Genomic DNA, 12,731 nt, shown 5'->3' on the forward strand with positions numbered 1-12,731 from the left:
TGAACACCAAACAAATCGTAGTTCAAAGCTGCAACCTTTGTGGTGCTGATAGCTATCTGTGTCAGAAGAAGGTCCGTAATCGTCTTGTTGTGCATACCCCTTTGCCAGGAATTCTATGGTTTTCAAATATTCTAAGTCCTCTTTGATTCTATGCCTCTTAGTGAGTTAAAGTTTGGTATACCAACTGATCTCATATGGTGAAAACTTTCTCTGGGGAAAACTCAGCTTTAGCTTGAAAGTTTTGTGGCTGACTATCTGTGACGCCTTGCTCGATATGACGAGGTGTGTTATTGGCGCCTTTAAATAACGAATGGCCACCCTTTTCCTGTGGCGAACGGTACTGACGATCGGCTTGTCGAGGATCGCCACCTCCACATGAAAATGTGGCTATAGAAACAACAACACATATGTGAGCACGTTTACAATCGCAGGTTTCGTATTAGGTCTCAGTTCACGCCGCCAGAAGGACCATGTTATGATCAGGAAGGTGATGGAAGGGCCCGGTCTCTGGAGCTGCATCTATGAGCCTTTTCCAAACGCTGTACGTACGGAATTTACCCAATAGAGTCCTTCATCTGCAAAGACTGGCGCCTCAGTGTACAACACACTGCTACAATGACATCGAATTTCCCACGTCATCCAGCATTCATCTTGATTTTCTTTCTCGAAGCTTACAACTGACTTCGGAAGATCTTACTATAGCAAGCGTAATCCCGTTGACATTGCTATCAGTGACTTCTGCGTTTGGGCACACAACGATGTCCTGCCCAAGTATTTTTTTCGAATGTTTTATTTTTCATTTTATTCAGATAATGCAATTTGAAGCCACGCAGTGGCCAATTAAAAAAAAATACAATGAACTACTCCTTAGATTGTTATCCATTTTATCGGGTGAAGATTTCGGAAGCTTATAGGGTTTGACATTGACCATGCTATCTTAAATCTTATAGACTACAATACATAAATATGAAGTTCAATAAATATACAAATAGAAAATATAAAAAAATGCTAAAATAAAGAAATAATAAAATTTATAAAAACAAAATTTCGACAAAAATTTCAATACAGAGAAATGGAAATTAAAAATGTTTTCTACATGTCCATTATTAAGTTTTTTCCTAATGAAACAAAACATCGACTTAAGCCCTTTTTATATTAAGTCATGGATATACTAGAATAGAATATTCACAGAAATTCTCTATAGAAAATATTTTAAAGGGTTATCATAGAAATCCGAATTACATAAATCCAAATCTTAAAAGTCCAGACAACCCGGTAAGAACTACGCCTTCCAGACCTTCAAGTCAAACCGATAGATAAGCGGAGAGTCTCAGTGACAGGCCGGGTAGCACCGCCTCTTGCTTCAATACTGAGTGCCAATGATGTTCGATTGCAAATGCAATCCGAACCCGAACGGCGTGCCACAGTGCGACAAGAGGTTTTTGTGGAGAAGTTTTTACATGGCTGCCACACCAAATGGTACAGTACCTCACAAATGTCGGGGGAAAACCACCTCTAAAAATTTTTATGATGTTGTTGTTGTTGTAGCAGTTTATTGTGTACTATCTTTCGTCTGCTTGATTCTGTTGAGTGTCAAGACCCAGGAACTCCGCGACTAAGATGGGGTGCGTCCACAGGGATCTGGGTCTGAGTCGAGTGGGTCGATTCTCGCCAGGTTTCGAACCCAGGCGTTCAGCGTCATAGGTGGACATACTAACCTCTGCGCTACGGTGGCCTTTTCGATATGGAAAGGCGAATTATTCGCGCCTCTTAATAGTCAATGGCCATCATGTTCCCGCGACGGTCGGTTGTATGGACCGTAATGAGCTTGCTCATCTTTAAGAACTTGACGAGGACAGTCAACTTCACAAAATCCGTATAAAATTATTGCAAATATTTTCCAAAAGTCATGCATACTTTAAGCCCTAAGTTATATCTCATCGCATTGTCTCAGCCCCCTTAAGATCTACCTTAAAACAGCATGGCATCACTGTCATTTGTTCGTGGGACATCACCATATGTATGTGTGTGGGGCTGAAAAATAAAGAAGAAGAAGAATGTTTTGATACTACCATCATCAATCACAAAAATTTTCTTTGTTTGGACGGACGAAATAAAAACTGCGTTGCTTATATTTTGCAACGCAATATCATAAAAAAAGTCATAAATAGAATACTTGTAATCAAAATATTAAATAATCCATGTAATTTGATGACACACTACTGCAATAAAACAACAACGGTGGATCAGATACGTCTTTAAACAATAACATGTCGTGGTTTAATGTGTGGGATGGGCTAAAGAATAAGACGTGTCGTTATTTACTACAAAGATATTTGGGCCAATTTCTCGATGAGAACTTGAATTTGGAACAACTGAATATAGAATTATACAATGGCAAGGCCACCATAAAAAATGTCTCGCTGCGCGTGGAGACCCTCAATGAGCTGTTCGAAGCACAAGGATGGCCATTAGAATTTACAGATGGTCAGATAGGGCAGCTAACACTGTCTGTCCCCTGGAATGCCTTAATGACAAGTGATAGTGCCATCGAAGTGGCCGATGTGGTGCTGTGCATACGTCCCGTAAGACGGGAGCACGATGGCACTTCAATGATAGAGTCCATGTGGTCTTCTGTAAGTAGTTCCCTACAATTGGCCGAAGAGTACATGAGGCAAGAGGAGAATGAGTCAGACACTAATACGACACAAACAACAATAGGTGGTTTAGAGAAGTTTGCCGAGACCATCGATAATGTTTTGAATCGCATTCGAGCAAAGTTCAGCAACATTACCATACAAATCGAACATCCATTAGTGAGTTCGCTCAAAGGTATAGCCTTTAAGATACATCTCGATGAGGTGTTGTACAAAAATGAAACGGGCAACGAGAAAAGTGCCACAACACAAAAACCGTACAGTGAAGATGGTGAATATACGGCGGATGTCTTAAATCGCATACCAACCTATACGAAGCACAATATAAGAGTCACGGGAGCACACATATACACGCAGGAACTGAAGTCAGATGTGGGTTCAGCACAGCCCAGCCGTCAGCAAGATATACCTGTGCTACAACTGAACGGGGAACAACATGTGCAAATAAAGGTCAAACAATCAGAGGATGTGACCGGTCCAAAGATTTACTTCTACATAGAGCTGGGTGGCATAGGTGGCATTTGTTCTCCACAACAAATACAAATGCTGCTGGAATTCCTGGAAGCATTTACGGATGATTCACGCTATAAGAAATCCATGCAATCTTCGCATTCCAATGATATGCTCAACAATATGCCCGAGAGTGCAGAACGTTTTGAGAGTTTCGGAGGCGGCAGTGGAATACTGGGTAATCAATCGGCTTGGATAAGTGCCGATGATGGTGCTACCACAAATCTGCAGCCAAATACTAATTATGCCAGAACCACTACCAACTATGCCAGTCATCAGGAGAGGTATTGTGACTCCATTAGCTCCAGCATGAGTTCGCGCAGCACTTTGACAAGTGTTTCGCGCTATCAACGTAAACCCACAAATCTCGACTCGTCGGGTGAAATAACCGACTTTGTGTGTAAGGTGGCCTCGTTTGTGTGGGTGGTGCTGCAGGAGGACATATTGGTGGAGTCTGCTTCGAATTACTATGAGAGCCTGTACAATGAGCAAAGTCTGAATGAACAAACCAGAGTGTCGCAATCATTTTTCGACCAGCTGCAGGCCATCCCAATGGACAGTGATGAGCTGCATGAAGTAGTCCTTTGCAATAAGAACCACATACTGCTGCGTTTGCATCCCCTGGTGGCTGAGGGCAAACAAAATCGTAACAAAAACATATTGCAATTCAATGCTTCGGTGAATGCCACACAGCTGGACTTTTGTGAGGTTCTTGAGGGCAGAGTAACCCCTTTGCTGACGTTTAAACAACGCAAGGGAGCCAGCTCTCATGAATACCATTTCAAGCCGGAACTTGGTATGCAAGTGGCCTCCACAAATTATGTAAATCTGAAAAATAAGTCCACTACTAATGTAAGCCTAGAGCTGGCTCCTTGTGCTCTGGAATTTGATGTTTCCATCATTGATCGCCTGGGCGCTTTGTTTGCTCCCTCGCCCTATGCCAGCAAAACACACACAGTGAGCGCTAAAGAAGCAGAGTGCTCGGGAGGGGCCCTTAACACCACCATAAATGTGAGTTGTGCCAATCTGGATGTTAACATAAGATTCCCTATTATAGATGCAAAACCTGCCCATGATCCTGAACGTGTTCCCTGGTGGAAACAAAACATACGAACCGATTACCTATTGCTCAGTCTGGAACAGATGAATGTCAAATACTGCAATAACCGAGTGCAATTGTCCTCGCGAGAAATCAACATCTACTACTGTGAGGACCGTTCCAAAAAGATTCACATTGTAAATACTCGCTTCAAACGCACCGACCAGCCGCATGGCAAGGAGCCTCTCTTCGAATACCCCCAATTGTTTGTAGATATTAATGATGAAGCGTGCTGTGAATCTCCCTGCCTGCCATTCAGTTCGAAACGCAATTGTCGACAAAGTAGCACTGCCCAACCCAAGGTCGAGATGGATGTTACCGAAACCATTCTACTGCCGGGCGAAGCTCATGAGATCAATGAGTTTTGCCAAAAGTCTATGGCCTCATCTGTGATTGGAATACGCATAAGTTTTCCCATCCTAAATTTATTTTTGGAGTCCAAGCAATTGTTTGAGCTCATCTATAATCGTCTCAATTCGGATTTATTCATGTGGGAGCCTTCATCGCCGTATTTGACAGGCACACCAACGCCCTCTTTGCAGGAGAAATGTTTTGCCAGCATGCAGAATTTGGGTTTGATGGACTCGGTGTATATATCAGCGGTTCAGCAACAATCCACGCATCCCCCAGATCCCTTTGAGGGAGTGTACCAAACAAAATCAATGTCCATGGGCACAAGGCACCACGGTGATGATGATGGCGAAGAGGATGACGACGACAACAAGGCAGCTGCCGACCAGGACGATGAGACTGACGATGAAGATGATTTCACATATCGCTCCTCAATTCTTCACAATGAACCTAAATCGAAAAGGCAGGAGGATTCGAAGAAGTTATGTCATCGTTGTTCGGTGGAAATCAACATTGGCCATGCCACAGCAGCTGTGTTTGTGCCTGTGCGCGATGCTGACAACCATATTTTACCCGAAGTTTTGGGCAAATTTCTGCTCTATGTGGACGACTTGAGGATATTCAGTTTGAATGGCTATTGTGATGATCCCTGCTTGGCCTATTTCTGCCTACAGGTCAACAGCGTCGAAATGTATCATGGCGGCGTGGTGCCCATGAACTCCCCCCTGCGTTGTGACAATAAAAACGATATCGAAGACTATATGAAATCCACATTTTACAAAATTCCCCCCGGTCTAACCAAGGGAATTATCCCCTGCGGCAAGGGCGACAATAGCGAAATGGTTACTGTGGCCATTGAAATACGAAAAAATCTAGCACAGCACATAAAGAGGCTAAAAATAACTGCCGGCATTAAGAATACCACATTGCGGTACATCCCCATGCCACCCTCATATTTTTGGCTCAATCAATTGTTGGACTTTCTCGATGTCATGGACTTCCCCATTGAGGGCTATGAGCCCTTTAGTGTGATCTCCGAAATGCAGCTACATTTGTGGGATTGTGCCATTGATTTTCGCCCTGACAATTTTCCCTATCGGGCGGTATTGGAGCTGTTTTACTTTTCCGTGAGCAGTAACATCATCTCAAGCATGCCTGGCTGTAATTTGCGCTTTGTTCTGGAGGAATGTGTGTTTTCAGTGGCTCCTCATGACACTGCGAAGTTGTTGCCCTGCAACAAGGTGACCCACATAGATGCAGGCAACATGGTGCCCGTATTGGATTTTGGTTTGCTGGAAATATCTCTTCGCATCAGTGGCACCAGCACAGAGAAACATCCCAAATTGGACTTGCGCTGCTCTCTGCAAGATGTCCATCTAAGGACGTGTTACGACTCTGGAAGTGCTTTTGCCCTGCTGATTGGTTATATCGCCAATAATATAGCCAAAGATGATGATGCAGCCGAAAAGGGCTCCCTGAATTCCTCCCTAAGCTCTGACTCGGATTTATTTATGAACGAATCACAAACATCTTCGGACATTAGCCAAAGGCATCAGGAGCGTGTTAACTTGCTTATGGCCGAGGCGGTAAGGGATGGCGAGGAGGTTATGGAAGCCAGCGATGCTGAATTGACACCAAGAGATGATGAACTCAAGCTATTCTATTTTCCTGATGAATCATGCGGCTCCCATAAGGATGTGGCTAGGGAAATGAACTTAACCATGGCCAGTCATCAAGAGCTGGAGATGCCCAGCACCAGCACCGCAGTGGCAAGTGAACCTTTGGCATTGATCAAAGGAGAGTTTGGTATTATAAACGAACAAAAATCGCCCAGGAAAGAGCTGAAGAGCCAGGCCTCCTCTGAGGAGGATTACTGCTTTATTGTGGGCGAAGAACGAGTGGAGCATGACTTTGAGGACATAAAAATTTCCGAAGATCCCTTACGCATAGTGGACAATCATTTCTGTTTGCCCTCTTCGCACAATGATATACTCAAGGCGCCGGCCACATTTCCTTTACCCGAAATGCGTTATACCCTGTGTGAGATGACAGTCACTTGGCATTTGTATGGCGGCAATGATTTTGCCCTTACAACAGGGGCAGTCGCCACAGCCGCCTCCTCGTCTGCGACTTCAAGAGAGCCTGCTGCAGATGCTAATGCAGCCATGTCTGACGCCTATCGCCATGGCGTTTCGAATGCCAGCAACCAATGTCGACCGCAGCAGGACAAGAAACCTAAAGAGAAGCTAACCTGGAAGTCTAAGGGTGGCAAGGAGCGCAATCACGAGATTCTGGTTGAAATTCAACTCAGCAAAGTAGGCTTTTCCTATGAGGTATACCCCCTGCAGGCGGCCTATGCCTCGCGCCAAGTTTTCCTGGTCAACGAGTTGGAGATACGGGATCGCCTGCAGACATCGGAAATCAACAAATTTCTCTACAATGCCAATACCAAGCAATTCGGCAACAAGAGAATGAAGCATATGGTTGTGGTGAAGTCGCTGCATGTACGTCCAAATCCCGAACAAAGTACGGCCCAAGAATGTTCCCTAAAAATATCTCTGTCGCCTTTGCGTTTGCACATAGATCAGGATACCTTGGAGTTTATGACGGATTTCTTTACCAGCTTTGGCAAAAGTTGTGAGAGTGAGCAGGCGGGCAAAGGCGAAGGGAGTTCCGATAAGCCCAAGGCCCCAGCTCCGCCGCCCACAGCTACAATATGCAATGATTTGGATATACCAGAAGCAGTGCAAGATCTAAGGGCCCGTCGCATAGTAAATGAGAATTTGTCGATATTAATAGATGACCAGGCGGCAGATAGTGCTTCAGTGAGTTCCAGAAATAGGGTGTCACCAGGAGGAGCCTCAAACTCGGATTCCCCCACATATTTCCGCGAGGTGGTTTTCAGCCCTGACATTTCAATATGCTTCGATTATCATGGGCGCCGTGTGGAATTATCCAAGGGCCCTGTGGCTGGTCTACTCATGGGCTTGGGCCAACTGCAATGTTCCGAGATTATCTTAAAGAAAATTGTCTATCGCCGTGGCATACTGGGCTTGGAGAAGGTCTTCACTTATCTGGCCAAGGAATGGCTAAAGGACATCAAGCGCAACCAATTACCCAAAATTTTAAGCGGTGTAGGCCCAACCTATGCCTTTGTGCAATTGTTCCAGGGTATCTATGATCTATTCTGGCTGCCCATAGAGCATTATCAGAAGGATGGCCGTATTATACGTGGCCTGCAGTTGGGGGCTCAAAGTTTCAGTGCTCGCACCATACTTGCTGCACTGGAGATAACATCACGGTTCATACAATTGCTACAATTCACCGCCGAGACGGCATTTGATATGGTCTCACCTGGACCTTCGGTGAGGCAATTGAAACGAAACCGCCGAGGTCAAAAGCGCCGAACTCACAGACCCAAGGATATACGTGAGGGTGTGGTGAATGCCTATCAAATTGTCAAGGATGGCATTAATGATTCGGCCAATAATTTGATAGAGACCGCAGTGGCGGAACACGATCAGAAGGGTCTGACCGGTGCTGTGGGAGCTGTTATGCGTCAGGTGCCACAACTGGTGGTGTGTCCAGCCGTCTTGGCCACCCAAGCCACCACAAATATTTTGGGAGGTGTTAAGAGTTCGCTGGTACCTGATTCGAAAATCGAAGCTAAAAAGAAGTGGAAAGACGAAAACTGTTGAACACAAAAGGAGGCAGTCGAAGATGATGATAATGACTGGCGATGCGCTAAGGCCGTGAGAGGTATAGGGGGGTTTGGCAATGGAACGATGCTGGTGATCATGATAGAAATAAAATAATTTTTAAAAGTAAAGTTTAATATTTGCAAAAACTTATACATACACAAACTCACACATACACACAAACAAACACCTAACATACACAAGCATACATACATATACAATACTATATAAAATTTACTACCACTAAGAGAGAACAAAATAAAATGTAATAAATAAAATTGTTAATTTTTTATTCAAATCATAACAATTGTTGATAACATATTTATTTACAGAATTCGGCAATTGACTCTAGACTTGCATTTACAATGATGGCCACGATGATGATGATGTTGGGGGATGATGATTGGGACAGATTGAATTGCGGCGATGGCCTCAATTTCATTTAAAAAATAGAACAAAGAGATAGACAAATAGACTTTCAGTCTGATTGTATTAAATCAACGTCATGCTATCGACATTGTACGGGTATTACTGGAAGCATATACAATGACTATAACAATGAAATTTGGCATACATATTAACGGCCTTGATGTGATACTTAGATTTGTTGAGTTTGATGTCCCCAAAAATTTCATGTGAATGTGATTAACCCTTTAGTGGAATATGAGCTTTGCTATAGGGTTTCAGGCTAAGGGCGTAACTCTAATTGTTTGGAAAGTTGTTCTGTTGTTAAATTTGGTCAAACTTCAATTCTATAGGAAATTTTGTTAAAATTTCTTTCTATAGGAAATTTTGGCAAAATTTCATTTTTATAGGAAATTTTGTCAAAATTTCATTTCTATAGGAAATTTTGTCAATATTTCATTTCTATAGGAAATTTTGTCAAAATTTCATTTCTATAGGAAATTTTGTCAAAATTTCATTTCTATAGGAAATTTTGTCAAAATTTCATTTCTATAGGAAATTTTGTTAAAATTTCATTTCTAGAGGAAATTTTGTCAAAATTTCATTTCTATAGGAAATTTTGTCAAAATTTCATTTCTATAGGAAATTTTGTCAAAATTTCATTTCTATAGGAAATTTTGTCAAAATTTCATTTCTATAGGAAATTTTGTCAAAATTTCATTTCTATAGGAAATTTTGTCAAAATTTCATTTCTATAGGAAATTTTGTCAAAATTTCATTTCTATAGGAAATTTTGTCAAAATTTCATTTCTATAGGAAATTTTGTCAAAATTTCATTTCTATAGGAAATTTTGTCAAAATTTCATTTCTACAGGAAATTTTGTCAAAATTTCATTTCTATAGGAAATTTTGTCAAAATTTCATTTCTATAGGAAATTTTGTCAAAATTTCATTTCTATAGGAAATTTTGTCAAAATTTCATTTCTATAGGAAATTTTGTCAAAATTTTTTTTGCTAATGGTGGAAATTTTATCAATTTTTTTTTTGCTATAGGAAATTTTTTCAAAATTTAATTTCTGTAGGAAATTTTGCCAAAATATCATTTCTATAAGAAATTTTGTCAAAATTTCATTTCTATAGGAAATTTTGTCAAAATTTCTTTGCTATAGGAAATTTTGTCAAAATTTCATTTCTATAGGAAATTTTATCAAAATTTCATTTCTATAGGAAATTTTGTCAAAATTTCATTTCTATAGGATATTTCGTCAAAATTTCATTTCTATAGGAAATTTTGTCAAAATTTCATTTTTATAGGAAATTTTGTCAAAATTTCATTTCTATAGGAAATTTTGTCAAAATTTCATTTCTATAGGATATTTTGTCAAACTTTCATTTCTATAGGATATTTCGTCAAAATTTCATTTCTATAGGAAATTTTGTCAAAATTTCATTCCAATAGGAAATTTTGTCAAAATTTCATTTCAATAGGAAATTTTGTCAAAATTTCATTTCAATAGGAAATTTTGTCAAAATTTAATTTCTATAGGAAATTTTGTCAAAATTTCATTTCTATAGGAAATTTTGTAAAAATTTCTTTGCTTTAGGAAATTTTGTCAAAATTTCATTTCTATAGGAAATTCTATCAAAATTTCATTTCTATAGGAAATTTTGTCAAAATTTCATTTCTATAGGAAATTTTGTCAAAATTTCATTTCTATAGGAAATTTTGTCAAAATTTCATTTCTATAGGAAATTTTGTCAAAATTTCATTTCTATAGGAAATTTTGTCAAAATTTCATTTCTATAGGAAATTTTGTCAAAGTTTTTTTGCTTTAGAAAATTATGTCAAAATTTCTTTGCTTTAGGAAATTTTGTCAAAATTTCTTTGCTATATGAAATTTTGTCAAAATTTCTTTGCTATAGGAAATTTTGTCAAAATTTCTTTGCTATAGGAAATTTTTGCGAAAATTATTATGTGTGTCGCTTTTTGTGACCATTGAAAAAAATCATTAACTTCAACATCATTCATATTTCTGTTCAGTACTTAGATTAAAGTTTCTTCTTCAAAGTCAAAAATGTTTAAGTAATATTTTTCAGCATTTGTTCCTCGTTGTTTCCGTTAGATTACATCTTTTTCAGCTGCAACTCGGGTTTTTTAAAACAACATCCTGTATAAAAGCATTACAGGCTACCACACACTTCTCGTAAACTTCCTCAAATGGTGCTTCACCTAAAAACTGTTGACAAAACAATTGTAAACAATACAAATTTAAAAAGGTAGAGCTGGACATACTGCTATTACTCACATAGTAAGGATCATGTATGTTCTTCTCCGTTTCAGCCAAGCCGTATGTACCCAATAGCATTATTTTTGCTTTACAATTAGAAGGTGATATTTTCTTTAATTCTGCCACATTATCTGAATCCATACCAAAAATAAAATCAAACTCTAGAAAATCGTCAGGTCTTATAACCCGAGCTTCTTTGCTGTAGGTTATGCCATGTTTTTGTAAAACATCTAATGCACGCTCTTCGGGCAAGCAACCACTATGGTAACCAACCAGGGCAGCGCTATCAACAAACCATTCATCGGTTGCCTTTGTACGTTCAAGAGCTCTTCGCATTATTGCCTCTGCCATGGGGGAACGACAAATGTTGCCTGTTAAGTTGTATATACTTATGTAGGTTACTTTATTTACTTTTCAACGTTTTTTATTTTCTATTTACCCATGCACACCATTAAAATCTTTTTGGTCATATTAGTAATTTTGGTTTCCTTTTTCTAGGGTACATAAAAGGGGTACATTGACTTAAAATATAAGATTAATCAGTCTACGCTTCTAAGATTTAAATGCATTTTCTATTTAATTTGTGCGGTTGTAAACAATCAAAAGCAAACAGCTGTTTGTTGACTACTCCAGGGATGTATAATAATGTACTTTAATGCAACGATGTGACCCAGTTGGATAAAAGCATTGACATTTCATATAGAATAGAAAATTCCCACATAAAAGATATTTGGACAAAATTTGCTATACAAATGAAATTTTGACAAAGTTTCCTATAGAAATGAAATTTTGACGACATTTTCCATGGAAATTATATTTTAACAAAGTTTCCAATAGCAATGAAATTTGGACAAAATCTATATATGTATATATAAATGTTTGTCGGGTTGTTGTTTGTGCCGTAAAGACTCAAAAACGCCTGCACCGATTACCTTCAAATTTTCTCAGATTGTGTAGGTTTGTCTGGAGGGAAACGTTGGCTACATAATTTGTTGATATCGAAAGGGCGGCCGATCCTCCCTCTTACCCCAAAAGTAATACCTAAAAATAAAAATGTACCGATTAGGACAATATGGGATTCAAATCAAAGGTATTCAGGAGTAGAGTACGAATTTAATATTAACAAGTAAGAGCATGCTAAGTTCGGTCGGGCCGAATCTTATGTACACTCTACCATGGATCGCATTTATCGAGTTCTTTGCGCGTTATGTCTTTTTAGACAAACAAAGAATAATATTTCAGGTCATTGGGATAAGAATTGCACCTTGTAGAGGCTCAAGAAGCAAAATCGGAGGATCGGTTTATATGGGAGCTGTATCAATCTATAGATCGATTCAGACCATATTTCACATATAGATTGAAAGTCATGGGAGAAGCCGTTGTACAAAATTTAAACCAAATTGGAAAATAACTACGCCCTCTAGAGGCTCAAGAGGTCAAGATCCCAGATCGGTTTATATGACAGCTATATCAGTTAATGTACCTATTTGCGCTAAACTAAGCACAGTTTGTTGGAAGTTATAACAAAAAACCTCATGCAAAATTAATGCCAAATCGGATGAGAATTGCGCCCTCTAGCGGCTCAAGAAGTCAAGATCGGACCTGGTATAGCTGCCATATAAAGCAGCTATATCAGGTTATTAACCGATTTTAACCGTACTTAGCACAGTGGTAGGTGGTGACACCACAACACCATGTGCAAAATTACAGTCAAATAGTATAT

General features: G+C 39.6%; 2 protein-coding genes across 2 annotated transcripts; one reads left to right on the forward strand and one right to left on the reverse strand.

Annotated features, from left to right (window-relative positions):
• The first annotated feature begins 2,067 nt into the window (after nt 1-2,067).
• Nucleotides 2,068-8,593, forward strand: LOC106095778 (autophagy-related protein 2 homolog B). Its single transcript, XM_013263117.2, has one exon. It carries the CDS (start codon nt 2,271-2,273, stop codon nt 8,313-8,315), a length of 6,045 nt encoding a protein of 2,014 aa, XP_013118571.2. The 5' UTR covers nt 2,068-2,270; the 3' UTR covers nt 8,316-8,593.
• Nucleotides 8,594-10,729: 2,136 nt separating this feature from the next.
• LOC106095782 (low molecular weight phosphotyrosine protein phosphatase 2) lies at nt 10,730-11,732 on the reverse strand. Its single transcript, XM_013263125.2, has 3 exons — nt 11,448-11,732; nt 11,027-11,379; nt 10,730-10,957 (listed from the first exon to the last, which is right to left on the reverse strand). Exons 1-3 carry the CDS (start codon nt 11,476-11,478, stop codon nt 10,856-10,858), a joined length of 486 nt encoding a protein of 161 aa, XP_013118579.2. The 5' UTR covers nt 11,479-11,732; the 3' UTR covers nt 10,730-10,855.
• Nucleotides 11,733-12,731: the final 999 nt, after the last annotated feature.

This window comes from Stomoxys calcitrans, chromosome 2 (assembly GCF_963082655.1).
Source record: "Stomoxys calcitrans chromosome 2, idStoCalc2.1, whole genome shotgun sequence".
NCBI classification, from domain to species: domain Eukaryota; kingdom Metazoa; phylum Arthropoda; class Insecta; order Diptera; family Muscidae; genus Stomoxys; species Stomoxys calcitrans.

Coding starts and splice junctions, on each gene's coding strand:
- LOC106095778 (XM_013263117.2), top strand. CDS start 2,271: ATGTCGTGGTTTAATGTGTGGGATGGGCTAAAGAATAAGACGTGTCGT.
- LOC106095782 (XM_013263125.2), bottom strand. CDS start 11,478: ATGACCAAAAAGATTTTAATGGTGTGCATGG. Junction 11,380..11,447: donor GATTTTAATGGTGTGCATGG/GTAAATAGAAAA, acceptor ACAACTTAACAG/GCAACATTTGTCGTTCCCCC. Junction 10,958..11,026: donor ACATACATGATCCTTACTAT/GTGAGTAATAGC, acceptor TTTTGTCAACAG/TTTTTAGGTGAAGCACCATT.